At 43.0% G+C, this 17,883-nt stretch overlaps 1 protein-coding gene across 4 annotated transcripts in view; it reads right to left on the bottom strand.

Annotated features, from left to right (window-relative positions):
• NELL1 (neural EGFL like 1) overlaps positions 1–17,883 on the bottom strand; it is a 994,364-nt gene that overhangs the window by 871,994 nt on the left and 104,487 nt on the right. For all 4 annotated transcript variants that reach the window (XM_060262209.1, XM_060262211.1, XM_060262210.1 and 1 more), the window contains exon 3: positions 2,529–2,679. In XM_060262209.1, the coding sequence (XP_060118192.1) occupies positions 2,529–2,679 (151 nt within the window). The remainder of the gene's footprint in view (positions 1–2,528; positions 2,680–17,883) is intronic.

Below are 17,883 nucleotides of genomic sequence, written 5' to 3'. Positions count from 1 at the left end.
TACTCATTTGATTTAGCCTCTGGCATGACTAAATGAATTGGACCAATGTTTCCTTCTAACTCTACAGTTGCTAGTTTTGCATTCTGAAATGACAATACAGAACTTTGTTCTTAGAATTTTCATCAACAGTTATCAAGTTTTTGTAAACCACCTTGAGTAAGCTATTTTTCAAGAAGTAGCAGCTTGGATCTGGATTAGGTGTTTCCATGGGTGCAAAAATTCAGCAGCCCAAAATTCCTCTCCCCAATAGGATTGCCAACTCCAGGAAATATCTGGGGACTCTGGGGTGGAGCCAGGAGACTTTGTAGGGTGCAGCTGGAAGAGGTTCCCATACCAAATAAATAAATAAATAAAAATACAGCAGTGCAGTTCCCCAGTATACAGTCTTCATTTCCTCATCCTCTTTTTTGTCTTTTTGTTCTCCAGCAGCTGCACTTCCGCTAAATTAAAGTGAACACACATAGACACACACACACACACAAAAAGTGCTTCCCCGCACTTTTGCGATACCCCTGGGGCAATGGTATAGATAGCTTTACTTACCAGAGTTGCTGAATGTAACCATCTACTGTATTTCAACCAATTTAAGAGGAGAGAGGTCTAGACGGTGGAGTTTTCCTCTAGCCCAGGGGTCCTCAACCCCCGGTATGCAGACCGGTACTGGTCTGCGGCCTGTTAGCAACTGGGCCACGAAACCTGGCCCCCCCGCCCCCTCTGCAGTGCTGTGCAGCCTGGCTGCCCCACCCCCCTCACGGTGCCTCCACTCCTTGTTTCTACAATTTTAAGGCCAGGGAAGGGGCGGTGAAGCGCCGCCTTCCCAGGCTCTTTAAGGGCTGAAAATCACACACACACCCACGCCAACCAGCTGATCAGCAGGGAAAACCTCTGCAGCAGTGGCCAGCAACCTGCTGAAGAAGTAGCGTTGCCCTTGACTCCTCTCCACTTCCTTCCTGGGTGTGGGAAGGAAGTGGGGAGGAGACAAGGGCAGCGCCGCTTCTTCAGCAGGTTGCCCGCTGCTGCTGCGGAGGTTTTTCCCGCCATTCGGCGGGGGGGCAGCCCTTAAAGAGCCAGGGAAGGCGGCGCTTCACTGCCCCTTTTCCGGCCTTAAAATTGTAAAAATGGAGGGTGGAGGAGGCACTGCAAGGAGAGACAGGGTGGTGAGGCTGCATGGCCATGGGGGGTGGGGTGGCGAGGCTGCACAGCGGTGGGGGGTGAGGGCGGCAAGGCTGCATGGTGGCAGGGGGTGCGGAGGCTGCACAGCCATGGGTGGTGGGGAGGCTGTGCGGCACTGTGGGGGTGCGGGGCCAAATTTGGTACCCCCCCCGCCAGCTGTGGTGGGCAGGCCGGCCCTGGTGCCGGTCCCCAGTGCCACAAAGGTTGGGGTCCACTGCTCTAGCCCATAATCAAGTTCTAGTTAACTCTTTATGATCCCTTTCACTATACAAACCGCTTCTGAAGGAAATGAAAACCAAACAGAGGGACTGGGCTCTCTCTATCTCCCTCTCTCACACACGTGGCTCTGCCAGCTCACCCTGCCCGCATGAGCTTCAGTCTCATTGAGATTTAAAAGCACACACAAACCTTCCAAAACGCAAGCAGTTTGCTAGTTTCCAAACCTGCCTGAGATCTAAAGGCACATCCTGGTTTTGGGACAGGGCTCTCCCCATCCCCCAATGGCCAGTTGGCTGGCTGTGGGGAGGAACCTGCAAAACCAGGGAGCAAGCCTACACCCAACAAATCTGATTCCTTGAGGTCCCCCCTCCCCTAGGAAAAGGATTTCATGGAACACTTCAGGCTGCCACAGAAGGAGAGAGGAGGAGCAGGGAAAATCATACTCCATGGGCAGAAGCCCCTGCACATGTGAAAGCATTAATATGGCTCCAGATCAATAAATGATATAATTAATAGATACAATGACATAATGACAAAATGTATAAACATTCACTTTTCCATGTAATACAAACTGTAGCGCAGAGTCAACAGGAACCTCAAAGTTTTTATGTAAAACTATTCTAAGGCATGACATTCAGTGTCTTGGTTTAACCCAAAACCTAAAATACAAAGCGACTTCATTCTTCAAATTATTGGCTTGCTTAGTTATGCAGCCTTAAATGCTTACTCATTTGCTATATGAGAATCACCAAATCATGGTTTGACACTGTGTTATGCATACCTGTTACCTCTTCTCATATGATCTATATTGAATTTCCAGTGTAGCACAAACCATTTCCAATGTAGCACAAACCATAATTTACAGATGAATCTGAACTGATAATATGGCTTATGTCAGTCCTCCAAACTTTTACAGCAAGCCAAGCTTTAACTATTCTAGTTTGTACAATCTCCAATCAGCATGTCAGTCATAGCACACAGCTAATTGAATTGGGACATTCAAGAGATTTGAGAAGGCCTTGGAATGCATGTCCAGTACTTCTTTCTGTGGAATCAAACTATCACAGGTTTGCATTATATGTGAACTGGCCAACTGATGAGAGAAGATTTAACACAAACCAGTTTTTTTTCCTTACCTGTGTTCCTGTTCTCGTATAGACAGAATGACTCCTGAAGTTGATGCACGCTGTTGTAGGGTAGCTAAGAAGGTGAATTCACTTTTATTCCGGAAGAGCTGGATTAACTTCTCACTTGTGTGGGGCGCTGCATGGATTTCTCTGTCTATATCTAAAAAAGTTCAATAGAAAAAAGAGGAAGGAACAAACATACCGTGAAAATGTTTACATCTAAAAGAGTAAGAAAATACTTTGTTTTGTCTCCTATACTTTTTGTCTTCACTCAGAGAGACTTGAATATGGTATATGGGCTACTATTACAATCACGCAGTGTGAACACAGAAGACATCATCTTTATCTGTGTCCCATTTGTCACACTGACAAGTTCACAATCTGGTGCTGATTTTCTGACAGAGTTTCTGACAGGAGATGCCAAGCCATTGGATCTGCTATGAGCAGATTATGCTGCTAATTCAGGAAGTGTATGGCAACCAGATAATAGGCTTCCACATTCAGAAAGACTGACTATTCCCAGAGTCACTTGCTTGCTAAGTCCAATTTCAGTTTTACAATTGTCTTCTGCAATAATACATCTAGAGATTCTGTCCTTGTACCATGTGGGGGCAGAAATGTGTTATTGCTGGCAATACTCTGTGGGCATATCTGTGCCTCCCAAACGCATCTCATTCAGCACACAGACATACACATACAACATACTTGCAGGAACAACCATCCTTCCTGGGACTTCAGAGTTTAAACAGCCAAAATGTGGCAGGTAATTCATGAAACATTTATGAGACTGGAATCTGATCTTCAGAGATACGCACCCACTCCCTGTCCAAGCAGAGGAAAAATGCACACACCACTGCTCAGCATAAAATCACATTTCCTTCAGGCCTTGTTAGTTTATATCATTGTCATCAGGAAAGGGGGAAGAAATTATGAAAGTGAGGTGGCAGAAGATGGTGACAACTGTATTAGAGAGAATAAATTGCCCACTTTTATCCTGCACTTCTGTTTTTCTCTCTCAGAGCTCCATCTGCCTCACATTTTAAGGGATTTGTGCAGATTTCTGTTCCTGAATTCCATTTCTAACTATTAAAAGTAAGTATGCTGCCACTTTGCAAAGGCAGTAACCTTTTTACTATATAAAAGTAAAAATCTAGACTGAATAAGTAACATTCCTCAGCACAAAATATGGAAACAGATCATGCTGCATTTTGCTAGGCCACTTGCTGGTGGCAACTCACACTAGGGTCAGAACTGTTTATTTGAAATTAAATACATAAATAAAATTTTCTGTGTTTGATTAAATTTTAAGCGAATGAATGAATGAAATACATTTTGAAAATGAGACAGGCAGGAAAACTAGGAAAGCCCACTTATGCATCTATTGATAAAAACGAGGCCACCTAAAATAGCAGTTTACCAGCTGTACTCAAAACAGACCAGCCTGGCCGTCTGACAGAAATACCCTGAGGAGAAAGTGGCACACACATAAGTTTTTAATTTTTAAAACCAAAATAAAAGGTTTATTGGTTTTTCAAAGGCAGGGGATGAGAATGTATTTACAGAAATAAAATGAAGGAATAAAGTAAATCAGTTGGCAGAACTTAACAGTATACAAAGAAAACCACAGCGCTCCCACTGGGTGCTTATCAAGGCTGGCCAAGCCTTCAAATGAATGAACTGAAGCTTAGGTTATCCTAAATTTGGATAACCCAAATAAAATAAAAAAATCAGCTGTGCCCAGTATAAATTTGGTTGGCACTATACTGTCCCACACACTCAAAAGCACTTCAAGCCCTGAGGTATTGGTCATCCCTGAAGGTCCACCTCAGACCCTGCTTCCAGACCCCTGGACACTGACTCTCCCTCAGGGTTCTATCACTAACCCACAACTTCAGAGTCAAGCCCCTTTTTGTCTGAAGCCTTTGTCTGTCCTGGATCTCACCTCTGATAACCCAACCCCTCAGCTATCAATGTGTGTATGATGTTCTGATTTTACACAGGAGTCTGACTATTGGCCTGTCAGCACTCCTAAACCAGAGCTGTCACCAGAAACTTACTTGGCCTCTAAAAAGAAAAGAAAAATCTCCTCAGAACAGAGCCTTATTTGTCATCAGCTCTGTCCCTCACAGTTTTCAATGCTCCAACAGGTCTTTCTCCTGTCTGTGCAACTCCAGACTGAAGCAAAAAGACCCTCGTCTTGGCCCTGCACCCTATTTAAGTCACTTTGGTTGCTAGGAGGCAGTCCAGTCAATCCCAGTGAACTTGTTATTTAACTCACTCCAAGATTGGCTGCACGGACTGTTTTCAAGTCCGTCACAGCCACAGGGCTCAGGGGGAGATAAAATGCACTTTACCAGATAGGTTTGACATCTTAGTAAGAACCATTCTACTAACAAACAAAATACATATCAGCACTTCAGATCCCTTATCAAATTATTCTGTAATTGAAGAAAAAAATTCTCCTCCCTTCTCGTTCTAAAACAGCATAGATCATTAATCATCATATTAATTATTCATATTATTAAGCTTAGCTTAGTTTGGAAAAGTATTAATGTTATGGATGGTCATAAAATTACTTAATTATTTTTAAAGCCTACCTTTAGGGAATGCCAATGCATACATTACAAATGCCAGTTAGTGTTCAGATATCTCCTTGTAAGCAAGGAGAACACTTTCTATGTGATCAAAGAACTCCCTGACATCATTTTAATTTTTGTACATGCAACAGTCCTCCCTCCCCCCATTGCTAATGAAATCTACACCAAAGAGATCATCAGGACAGCATATTTTCTCAACTGCAATTCTCAAGTCTAAGTAACCTCTCTGGAGTGCAAGCATATACATTTTCTAAATACATAAAATAAAAACAATTTACCTTATGTAAAGATGTACCTGATTTGAAGGGTGAACCCATTGTAGGAACGCACCATATTTCATGAGAATAAACTCAGGGAAAATAATTTCTGTATACTTATAGCCAGAGGTTACTGTACATAACTAGAAACCACCAATACACTACCACACTAATTTCCAAAGCAGTTTTTCAACTTTTTCCACATCTGATTTTCTCTCTTAAAAATAGGAATAAGAAAGGAATAACTGTACATTTACTGGTGTGTATGTCAAGGTGGACAGTCTTTAAAATTTATTTATTTATTTATTACTTTCAATTTATATCCCGCCCTCTCCGCAAGCCTGAAGCCATGGTTGGAAGGCAAGCTGAATTGCTGCATCAGCATTTTACTCACTGGCTAGCACATCTGCAAATCTGTTGCATGGCAAAGGAAACAAGGATCAAATAGCAAGAGAAAACTACAATGGGTCCTGATACATAGGCATAGACTACGGGGGGGGGGGGGGCTCAAGCCCGCCAACAGATTTTTCCAGGGGGGCTCAGCCCCCCCCCCAAGGCAACCAATACAGGACTTGGGGGCTCAGGCCTCCCTGGGAAACCACTGCCAGGCATAATGACAAACTCCTTTGAGTGTACGAAAATGTTTTCCAATCCATTTTAGAATTTCAAGAAGGAGAGATAATGATCTTCAAAGGCATGAATGTGATAGTGGTTCCTGTGAATAAATGCATTTTTCTCCTGGGACATTGTGAGGCAGGAAAATCCCACCCCATGTGTGTTTTTTTTTTCCTTTGGGTTGGAAAGGAGCTCACCTTCTTGCAAATGCTAATTGAGCTAGCAGCGCAGATAATGGATAGATAGATGAACAGATAAACACCCCCCTTCTCTCCCCTCCCTTCTCCAAGCAGTATCAAATAGGAAAACTATCTCTGGAGAAAGGAAAAGCTGTTTTGACCTGAGCAGACCTGGGCCAAGGGGGTGGGGAAAGAGCTTTGATAATGTTTCTGGCAATAGGAAGAGAAACTCTCTTGCTGCTGGATCCATCAGGGAGCACAGATCTCTCACCTGAGATCTAGGAAAGATGGCTATTTTATCCATCCATTCGGCAGGCCTAGAGGGCTGAAGGACACTTGATATTGTAAAAGGTAATTGTGATCTGCAAAAGTTTTGGCTGTATCTTTGGACTCTCTAGATTAATTACTCAGGTTTTGATATTCAGGACATATCACTACTTAAATATGTTTGGTGTCTGTTGGAAAAGAAAGTATAGTCCTTAACCCTGACTGACTGCATCCACTTTCAGTGTGGCAACAGTCAGACCACAAGGCCTTTGTTGAGCTCAACATACTTGCTTGGCTCTGATTTACATTAGGAAAAAAGTGAGATTGGGTGGAGGGGACAGGAAGACAAGCGGCCTTTTAAAATTTCCTTTTGTCCTGTGTGCACTCCAGAGACAACATTGCCAAAGAATATGTACTCTGTACATATTCATGCTTTTCATTTTGTTGTTACCTAAAATGGTGTGGTACAGGTTCAAAGGGGCAACGAACTAGCTAATGAATTCAGGTGGGGTAGCTGTGTTGGTCTGAAGCAGCAGAACAAAGTTTGAGTCCAGTGGCACCTTTAAGACCAACCAAGTTTTATTCTGGGTATAAGCTTTCATGTGCAAGCACACTTCGACAGATACAGGCGAAACAGAATTTAGAGTCAAGATTCATAAGAACTAGGTGATTATAGCTAAGATGGATGTGAGAGAGATCTGTGAATGGCAGTAAATTAGCAAGCAAATACAAGAACCATAGAATCATAGCATCATAGAGTTGGAAGGGACATCTAGGGTCATATAGTCCAACCCCCTGCACAATGCAGGAAATTAACAAACACTTCCCTCTAAATTCACAGGATCTTCATTGCTGTCAGATGACCATCTAGCCTCTGTTTAAAAACCTCCAAGGAAGAAGAGCCCACCACCTCCCGAGGAAGCCTGTTCCACTGAGGAAGTTCTTCCTAATGTTGAGCCGAAAACTCTTTTGATTTAATTTCAACCCATTGGTTCTGGTCCTACCTCCCAGGGCCACAGAAAACAATTCCACACCATCCTCTATATGACAGCCCTTCAAGAAGATGGTGATCATATCACCTCTCAGCTGCCTCCTCTCCAGGCAAAACATCCTCAGCTCCTTCAATCTTTCCTTATAGGACTTGGTCTTCAGACACCTCACCATCTTCGTCGCCCACCTCTATTACCCATTCCAGCTTGTCTATATCCTTCTTAAAATGTAGTGGCCAAAACTGAACACAATACTCCAGGTGAGGTCTTACCAGAGCAGAGTAAAGCGATACCATCACATCACATGATTTGGACACTATACTTCTGTTGATACAGCCCAAAATTGCATTTGCCTTTTTAGCCACCGCATCACTGTTGACTCATTTTCAGCATATGATCCACTAAGACCCCTAGATCCTTTTCACACATACTGCTGCTAAGACAAGTCTCCCCCATCCTATAACCATGCATTGGATTTTTCCTACCTAAAACTTTACATTTATCCCTGTTAAAATTCATTGTATTGATTTTAGCCCAGTTTTCCAGCCTGTCAAGGTCATCCTGTATCCTGTTTATGTCTTCTTCTGTGTTTGCAACCCCTCCCAATTTAGTCTCATCTGCAAATTTAATAAGCATTCCCTCTATACCTTCATCCAAATCATTGATAAAGATGTTGAACAAAACAGGGCCCAAGACAGATTCTTGAGGTACTCCACTTGTCACTCCTCTTCAAGAGGATGAGTCAACCAGTTACAGATCCACCTAATGGTAACAGGATCCAAACCACATTCCACCAACTTGTCAACAAGGATAGTATGTGGAACTTTATCAAAAGCCTTACTGAAATCAAGATAAACAATGTCTACAGCATTCCCCTGATCCAGTAAGGTAGTCACTTTCTCAAAAAAAGAGATCAGGTTAGTCTGACATGACTTGTTCTTGAGAAAACCATGCTGGCTCTTAGTAATCACATCCATTCTTTCTAAATGCAATTCATCTGTCCCTGAGGACTTGGTTTCATTTAAAGAAACTGGGTGGTTATGTACTACCCCTATGCTGATCCTAGGTTGGAGCTTCATACCCTCCTTATATGTTCTGTTTTTGCCATGTTGAGCACCGTTTCTCTCAGAAGAGAATCATCTGTGATTGTGCTTTCAGTATTTCGCTTTTAAGAAATTCCCACCCCTCCTGAACCCCCTTCTTCCTAAGAGATAGGATTTTACCCAGCATAGTTCTAAGTTTATTGAAGTTTGCCTTTCTAAAGTCCAACCTATAAGTCTGACTGCATATAGCTTTTCCCTTCCCTAAGACTGTAAATTCAAAAATCACATGGTCACTACTGCCCAGGGTGCCCACTATTTCCACTTCTTCAATCAATTCTTCCTTGTTGGTGAGAATCAAATCCAAGATAGAAGATCCCCTTGTTTCCTTCTTCACTTTCTGGAAAGCAAAGTTGTCAGCATGACAAGTCAGAAATCTATTTGACTTTTCATTTTTAGCAGAGTTGGACTTCCAACAGATGGGTAATTGAAATCTCCTATGATCACTGTATCCCTTCTCTTGGAGAACTTTGCAATCTGCTGTAGAAGAGTTAACAAGCAGGTATGTAGAAGAGTTAACAAGCAGGTATGGGAACAAGGTTTGAGTCCAGTGGTACCTACAAGTCAAGTAATGTTCCATTATGGTTATAAGCAGGAACTGAGAGACTTAGTATATTCACTCCCTAAGATTAATTGAAACAGATTTCTTCAGATATTACATATAGGTAAACGGGGGGGGGGGGGGGGTTGTTAAATTGCCAGGAAGAGTTAATTGGAGTAAAAATGTCTAAGTAACTGAACAATACATAAAGCTAAGATTGGAATAACACATTAGGCAAGACATGAAAATTGTAGTAAATTGGTATACGGATAATAAAGTAATTAACAACAGATGTAAGAGCTATGTTTGAGTCTGGTGGCGCCATTCAGAACTGGGTATTTGAGAACTGAGTGACCTAGCATGTGTAGTGAGAAAATAAGCCAATATCTCTGTTAAGTCCTGGGGGTTCCATTGTTCTGAGTGTTGTAATAGCTCGCAATTCCGCAATCTCCTATCACCATCTGTTTCTGAAGTTCCTTTGCAATAAGCAACTACTTTAAGGTCCCTCACTGATTGTCCTGGAAGGTTGATGTGTTCTTCTGTTCTTACATAAGTTGGAAGTACTCCTTCAGGCACAGATGGCAGAAAAAGTCTTTCAGATCCCCAGACACAATGGACACAAATCTGACCTCAAGAATCACAAGACTGAGAAATCTGTAGGAGAACACTTGAACCTTACAGGACACTCAGTGGGGACCCCAGAGTAGCTATTTTATTGCACAGTTGCTTTGAATGCACAGCAACCATTTTTTTCTGCCCTAGCTCAGAAACTCCAGCCATGCATTTACCAAACAAACAGGGCAGGCTCACCCACTAAGCAAATTAAGCGGTTGCCTAGGGTGCAAGCAGGGCAGGTGTGCCAAATTCAGCCTTCCTCCCCTTCCCCCTAGGCAAACACCTAGTTTGCCCACTCCTCAGCCTCCTTCTCCCTCCCTTCCCCACCCCAAGTCTATTTCAATGCCTGGAAGGGCGGTCGAGCACCGCTTCCATGCTATCTAAAGGCATTCCCCCCTCTGTCGATCAGCTGATCGGCAGGTAAAACCGTTCGGTACTCACTGTGTGAGCGCCAAGGCAGGCCAGCAGCAGCATGAAGGAACTGCATCCTGAAAGGGTACCACCATTGCTCCCTCCTCCCCACTTCCTTCCCATCCAGAAACAAGACACTTGTAAATGAACATCCAGGGAAACTTTTTTAAAAGTCCCGCTGAAGCAGAGGTGTCAAATTCACTTGTTATGAGGGCTGGATCACACATAAATGAGATCTTCTTGGACCAGGCCATGTGTGCCATAAAATGTAATGCCAGAGGTAGCAGAGATATAAACATTATAAAGGACAAACACAATTAAAACATTAGCATTTGTGCAATATTTTGTTTATTTAACAGTCTCTGATAACTGACGCCTCTAGCTCTAAATTATTGCATCAAAATCTGCAGACAGTGTCTGTGCTGTAGCAATCTTGAGTATGCTGTTCAGGTGTGTATCTGCAAGTTGCAAACCAACTTTTCACTTACTGACATTCCTTACAAAAAACTCATGATCAAAGCTTTCAGCCTGAGTTGCAGAGGAAAACATGAAATGTTTGGGCATTGCGACCTTCTGTACACAAGCTGCTTCATGTGCTGGTCAGCCAATGGAGAAAACAGAGGCTTTGTTCTGTAGCTTTTGAACAAACCTGGCAAAACAAGCTGTGATGCAGAAGGAAGGGAGGGAGGGAGAAGGAAGCAGGCAACAGTGAGTTGCTCACAGGCCTGATAGGAGCCTTCCGGGGGCTTGATCAGGCCCCTGGGCTGCATGTTTGACACCCCTGCCCTAAAGGCTTTTCTGTGTTGCCTTTTACTGTGAAATTTGTGTCCATTAGTTTATCCTATGCACATGATATGCATGTTTGCATATCTTAAAGTGACTATTCTAAAAGTGAATTTCAAAAACAGGACACAGCAGGAGACTGCTGAGATACCACTATAACCACTGGCCAACTCCCACCTTTTTTCTGGGTTTGGCCCAGCCCAGGGGCATTGTTAGGGGGGTTCCCACTAAATTTATGGGGAGCTTCTCCCTAAATCCCCCATGGCCCCACCTCCATAAGTAGTAATAAAGGAGGCCCCCTCCCTGTGATGTCACTGGCTCCTTCCTATAATGTCATTGGATCCCAGTTCTTTTAGATACCTATCATAGCAATCCTTCTGGCCAACCCACAGCCCCTCCCTCCCCCAGAAATTGGAAAGTCTACATCCCTGTCCTGATTTACATGTATGTTTGTATACCTCCTGAGAGGCCTGCAAACAACCAAAGAACAACTTTGAAAAAAAGAATTCCACCACTGAAGGAAGGAAAGTGTAATTCATTGACAAAAATCCTGGAAATCTTACACATTTACATCACCAATAAATATATTTTATGTTGAAGAAATGTTAAACAGCAAGTTTCTATTTTAAAATGCAAGTGTTTAGCAGCTATGGCCTTAAGACTCTCATCCAGAAATAACTTTCATTGAAATCTATGGAATTTATGGTAGGATTTGTGAACAATAACGGAAAAAAATGAAGAACTGCTAATTTGTTTTGCCAGGAAAGAAATGCCCTGTGGAGGAAAGAAATGCCCTGTGGTGAGTCTTAACAATGGAACTTTCCAGATGTGAGGCTAGTCTACTCTCAACTACACCAATGCCTTCCTCCTGATCCAGGTTCCTCTTTCATTCAATTTCCTCCTCTCCCCACACCTGCTTTCCCAGCTGCAGCCCACCTTGAAGCCTTTCAGCCACCAGCTGCTTCCTAGTTTCTATAACAATTAGAAAGTGCAAACTAACACTGAAAAGCACTGAAACAAGCTCTCATTGTGTTACATAGCTCTCATTCGTCTGAATGGAACTTGAGCATGAACCTTCATGGTTAATTATGCCCTAAAGCAACAATTTTAGTAATACACAATTGTGTCACATTAAGACTACACAGACAAAACCTAGTAACATAATATTACCACATAATGGATCAGTGTTCCAAAATATTTTAGCATAAACATTATTACACTGCCCCTCTGAACTACCATCATGTTATATATTTTGCCAGGGAAATCCACTTTGAAAGAACCAGTTCCAGAAAACACTGTACTATTTCAATGCCAATAAAAACCAAATTCACTACTTGATACTAAGGATGGACAAACATGATTTTTTTTTTCCATTTTATTTTCATAGCTGCTCATTTTGCATGGTTTTGTCTGCCCATTTTCATTGTTGGTGCTGATGATTGGTCTGTTTCTTCTGCAGAATTTATACATACATGCCCTTTACCCACAAAATATACATAAAATATAAGCATACAATTTATTGAGACATAAACAATACTAAATATGCAAGAAACCTACAGGAAAAATTCAATGCATAGAAATAGAAAATGGAGCAAAAAGAAAATCTTCAGAGTTCCAAAGCAACACACTACAGAGAAATGATCCCCAGTGTGGAGGGCACAAATGGGTTTCATGGCACCCATTTGGTCTTTAGCAAAGTATCCCTTGCTCCCCCCGCCAAAAAAAAAAAAACCCCAAAGCTAAAATCCTGGCTTTCCTTCAACTAACTGAAGGAAGATATGCCTCAGAAGAACCTTTGCATTTGCAAGGTGCAGTCATTAAGAAACAGCTGCCTCCATCACAGCAGGATGCTTGCCTTGGAACCTCCCATTATTTTGTTATTGGCCCCATCACAGCAGGGAAGCCATTCTGTGATCAGTCCCAGTCCCATGGCAGCCAGTTTGTGCTACTGTCCACTCCTCACCCTAAAACATTTTATCTGCTTTTCTTCCTTGCAGAACTCAAGGTGGCTTACAAAAATGGCAATAAGGACTGTCAATAACTAGGGCTGCCAACTTGCAGGTGGTGCCTGGAAATCTGGGATCACAACTGATCTCCAGGCAACAGAGATCAGTTCACCGGGAGAATATGGCTGCTTTAGAAGGTGGACTTTACGGCATTATACCCCATTGAAGTTTCTCCCCTCCCCAAACCCCACCCTCCTCAGGCTCCACTCAAAAAATCTGAAGCTGCTAGCGTACCAATAATAAAAGCTAAATTATCAAAAATGCAATCCTAAATAAAACTGAATTCAATTGCTTCCTGAAACTAGCCAATGATAGGGCAAGGCACACCTCCCTGGGGAGGCTGTTCCATAATTGTGGGGTTGCCACAGAAAAAGCCTCTCTTATGTACTAACCAACCAATCATCTTTAATTGTTGGGACAGTTGGGGGAGGTATCTCCCCACAAATTTAGTACCTGGGCAGGAATATAGGTGAGAAGACAGTCCTTCAGATACCCCATTCCCAAGCCATGTAGGGTTTTAAAGGACAAAACCAACACCTTGAATTGGGCTCATAAGCAAATTGGTAGCCAGTGAAATTGCTGTAGTATTGGGAATGTATGCTCATGATAGTTAACCCTGGCCAGCATTCTAGCTGAAGCATTCTGTACTAGCTGCAGCTTCCAAACACTCTTCAAGTGTAGCCCCAAGTAGAGGGTATTGCAGTAGTCCATCCTAGAGGTAACTAAGGCATGGATCACTGTGGCCTGATCTGACTGACTCAAGAATGGACACAGTTGACACACATGAGCAAGAGCTGCATAATGCTGCAGAATTTTAAGAAAGACTGGACATTTCTGTATAGTAGCCTGAATTAGCTTGTGCTTCTCTTGTTCATTCTTTTCTCATAAAGCTTTGTAGAATAGCTGCTCTCAAGCAAAAATTGACCTGACAATGCGCCCTGTTCTGACCATGCACACTGTTCTAAAATAAGCGTTTAAATTTCTTCGTTTCCGCCTCAACACTGAAGCATCTTAGATATTAGGGTATGTGCCTCCAGAATCCTGCCTTGACAGGTGGAGAGTGATGGGTATTCTAACCCAATAGATTATGCATTTGACTGTGAGCAGAGTTCATCTGGTCAGCAAGGGGAAGGATGTGGATTTTGTAATTTCTTAATTGATAACTGCTCTGGATTTTTCTTCAGTGTCTTCCAACACCTCCATTGGTAGGTCTTGACCAAAGACCAGAATGTATATTCCTAAATAGATACAAGTACACTCTTTATTTATAATTATTGGCTTTTTTGTGTCTTCTAATATGCTGAACACTGAAATTGCTGTTTGCGTGAATATTTTTGCATTATGGTTTTGTACTTCTATAAATAAGAGTTACTTTGCAACAGTTGGCTCTCTCTCTCTCGTTTTCTGAACTACAGGATCCCAGTTTCTTCCCCTTCCCTTATTACAGGGGTCCCCAACCCCAGGGCCACGGACTGGTCCTGGTCCATGGCCTGTTAGAAACCAGTCTGTGAGTTGTATAATTATTTCATTATATATTACAATGTAGTAATAATAAGACGATGACATTGGATTTATATCCTGCCCTCCACTCCAAATTTCAGAGCAGCTCACAATTTCCTTTATCTTTTTTCCCCACAACAGACACCCTGTGAGTTAGGTGGGGCTGAGAGAGCTCTCCCAGAAGGTGACCTTTCAAGAACAACTCCTACGAGAGCTATGGCTGACCCAAAGCCATTTCAGCAGCTGCAAGTGGAGGAGTGGGTAATCAAACCCAGTTTTCCCAGATAAGAGTCCATGCACTTAACCACCACACCAAAATAAAATGCACAATTGTATCATCCCGAAACCATCCCACCTACCCCAATTTGTGAAAAAATTGCCTTCTACAAAACTGGTCCCTGGTGCCAAAAAGGTTGGGGACCACTGCCTTATTGAATGGGGGGGGGGGGTGAAAGTCCTGTACTTTTATTTTCCCCAACAGGCAAATGTACTCCAAGCCACAGCAGCCACCTGGTTTTCTAAAGTGACCACTGTGTCAAGCAGCACTTCCAAGCTGTGAAACTGGTGTTTCAAGAAGAGTATAACCCCATCCAAGACAAGAGAGATCTGAAGTCTCTTGTCTTTCTGTTTACTAACCCAGAGAACCTCTGTATTATCAGGATTAAGTTTCCAAAATTCCAAAAGTAATAACAAGCTCAACAAAACTGAGGACTCCTGCAACAAAAAAAATGGGTGGGTACTGGCTCAGTAACTACACCACTTCTCCTGCCTCTCAGGGGAAAAAAATGTGAATCCCAAAATATCAACAACACCAAGATGGACAAGAGAGATAACATCTAGGAACCTAAAGAGCACCAAAGTGGTGCCATTATCCAAATCTGTGGCTCATTAGCATATACACACTCTCTATGGCCAAACGCTATCTGTTAACAATTTGGTGTAGTGGTTAAGTGCATAGACTCTGGGAGAACCGGGTTTGATTCCCCACTCCTCTACTTGCAGCTGCTGGAATGGCTTTGGGGTTAGCTATAGCTCTTGCAGAGCAGTCCTTGAAAGGGCAGCTTCTGGGAGAGCTCTCTGAGCTCCACCTACCTCATAGGGTGTCTGTTGTGGGGAAGGAAGATAAAAGAAATTGTAAACTGCTCTGAGACTCTGATATTCAGGGTGAAGGGTGGGGTATAAATCCAATATCTTCTTCTTCTTCTGCACCTGGTAAACATGACTCATAACTGTACCTTTCAAGGCACTTGTCCAACAGGGATGGAGCCCAATCACTGCAATGTCACCCAGGACCTGAGCCTATAACACAACCAACAGCTGCAATGATCAATGCAGACTTAGCTGCAGACTGAATATCAGGGCTGCATGCAGTGACAGGGAATGCTCTAACTCAGGGGTGTCAAACGTGTGGCCCAAGGGCTGGATTAGGTCCCTGGAGGGCTCCTATCAGGCCCATTAGCAACTCCCTGTCATCTGCTTCTTTCTCTGTGTCTTGCTCCCTTCTGCATCACAGCTTGCTTTGCCAGACTTGCTCAATCGCACAGGAGTTACAGAGCAAAGCCTCTATTTTCTCCATTGGCTGACCAGCACACAAAGCAACATGTACAAAAGATCACAATGCCCAGCAATTTCATGTTTTCTCCTGGGTCTTAGGCTCAAAGCATTGAGCATGAAATTTCTGGAATGAATGTCAATCAAAAGTAGGTTTGCAACAGACCTGAACAACACCTAACAGCATACTCAATATTGCTACAGCACAGACATTGTCCCCAGACTTTGATACAATAATTCAGAGCAAGAGGTGTCAGTTATCAGAAACTGTTAAATAAAGAAAATAGTGCAAGAGTGCTAATATTTTAAGTATATTTTATTTTAAGTTTTAAAAACATCTTTAAATGTGTTTGTGTCTTTTATAAAATGTATATCTCTGCTACCTGGCATTACATTTTATGTCACACATGGCCCAGCAGGACAAGGTATATTTATGTCAGATCCAGCTTTCATAACAAATGAATCTGACACTCCCACTCTAGCTGTTCTACTGTCTGTCAACACAGCTTTTAATGGCATGGGTGTGGCACTAGACCAGCAGCATTGGCAACCTCATTCATCTGACTTGCTTTCATAACTTCATTCCTGATTCTATTTAATAACCATGTTCATTGTTGCACAGATGTATCTCTCTATTAATGGAGCTTAACAGATGTCAATCTATGCCCATTCATTACTAAATTCAACTGTTATCGGAATAAAACTAACTGGGAGAAGATATAGAGAATCCGCCATGTTCTGCTCAGCTGAGCTCCAGCTATGGGGAGGGTCAGGCTCTTTAAGATTCAATTATTGACAGTTCAACAGGCTTACAACATTCTGAACACATGGCAGTTACATAGTTACCCTCCCTTACATGTATAACAAAGTAGTCTTAAATGTGCAACTAGAATACTACCGTGTCCCACCAGAGGACCTAGGCAAACACTTCCATCGAACCCCTCTCAACAATTAGATTCAACCTGAACGTCATTGATAAGCTATTAGCAATGCGTGGCCCCCATCTGTAGATATCTAAATCCACAGATTGGGGTCACATTGACACTAAACTTGGGGAACTACCCAGGTTTGCAGAAAACTCTTAAATGTTCCAAAAATACACTGCGGGGGGGAGGTTAAATCTCTCCAAAAGCGGATGGGGTGGTTGCAATGGATCCCAGTTGCTGTGCTGGCCTTGACATCGGCTGTGGAGGAGCCTGGGATCTGCAGCAGCTGTCTCAGAACTCAGGAACCGCAGTGGGCCCAATGGAGAAGAAGAAGCTGCCAGGGAGCTGCAGCAGACCACAGACTTGCATGCAGGAAGAAATCCCATCCTCCTCACACTTTCTCCCTAAGCCCACTGCAGATCTTGGACTCTTCCACAACTACCCAGGGGCCCGCCAGGATCCTGGGCTACTTCACCACCACCAGGACTGCTATGTCAGGCATTGGTGAAGAAGCCTGGAAGCCAAGGCGGGCCCAAGTGGCTCCAGGAGATCCCAGGAACCAAGTTGGACCCACCAACGGCTGCAGGAGGGCCCAGAAGCCCCAGTAGGTCTGGCAGCAGTGATGAAATACCCTGGAAGCTGCAGCAGACTATCAAGTTCCTTGCCATTATCTGTATCTGTTTGATGTAACCTGAGGAATGTATGTTTAGAATGCTAGATTGCTGGAGAAATGAAAATTAACAGCTTGCCTCCTGGGAGATGGGAAACTACTTGGTACCAAGGTCACTGCTCCCCTCTCGAGATGTTTTGTAGAATGCTTTGTAGTGAGTGTATGTATGATTTGTAGCCACTAAGTTTGAACTGACTTTGTGTCCAAAATTAAGGTGTACTTATAACGACCCCTGCAAGAGTATATAACCCAGATCTGTGTTGTTGTGTGCCATTTTTGACACTGACTGTGCGTCAATGTCAATGTATCCTGCTTTACAATAAATGCTTATCCAAACACATGGAGAGTCACAATTAT

Source organism: Heteronotia binoei, chromosome 21 (assembly GCF_032191835.1).
Source record: "Heteronotia binoei isolate CCM8104 ecotype False Entrance Well chromosome 21, APGP_CSIRO_Hbin_v1, whole genome shotgun sequence".
Taxonomy (NCBI): domain Eukaryota; kingdom Metazoa; phylum Chordata; class Lepidosauria; order Squamata; family Gekkonidae; genus Heteronotia; species Heteronotia binoei.
The sequence above is the reverse complement of the archived record's forward strand: the minus strand, read 5'-3'. Positions and strand labels throughout refer to the sequence as shown.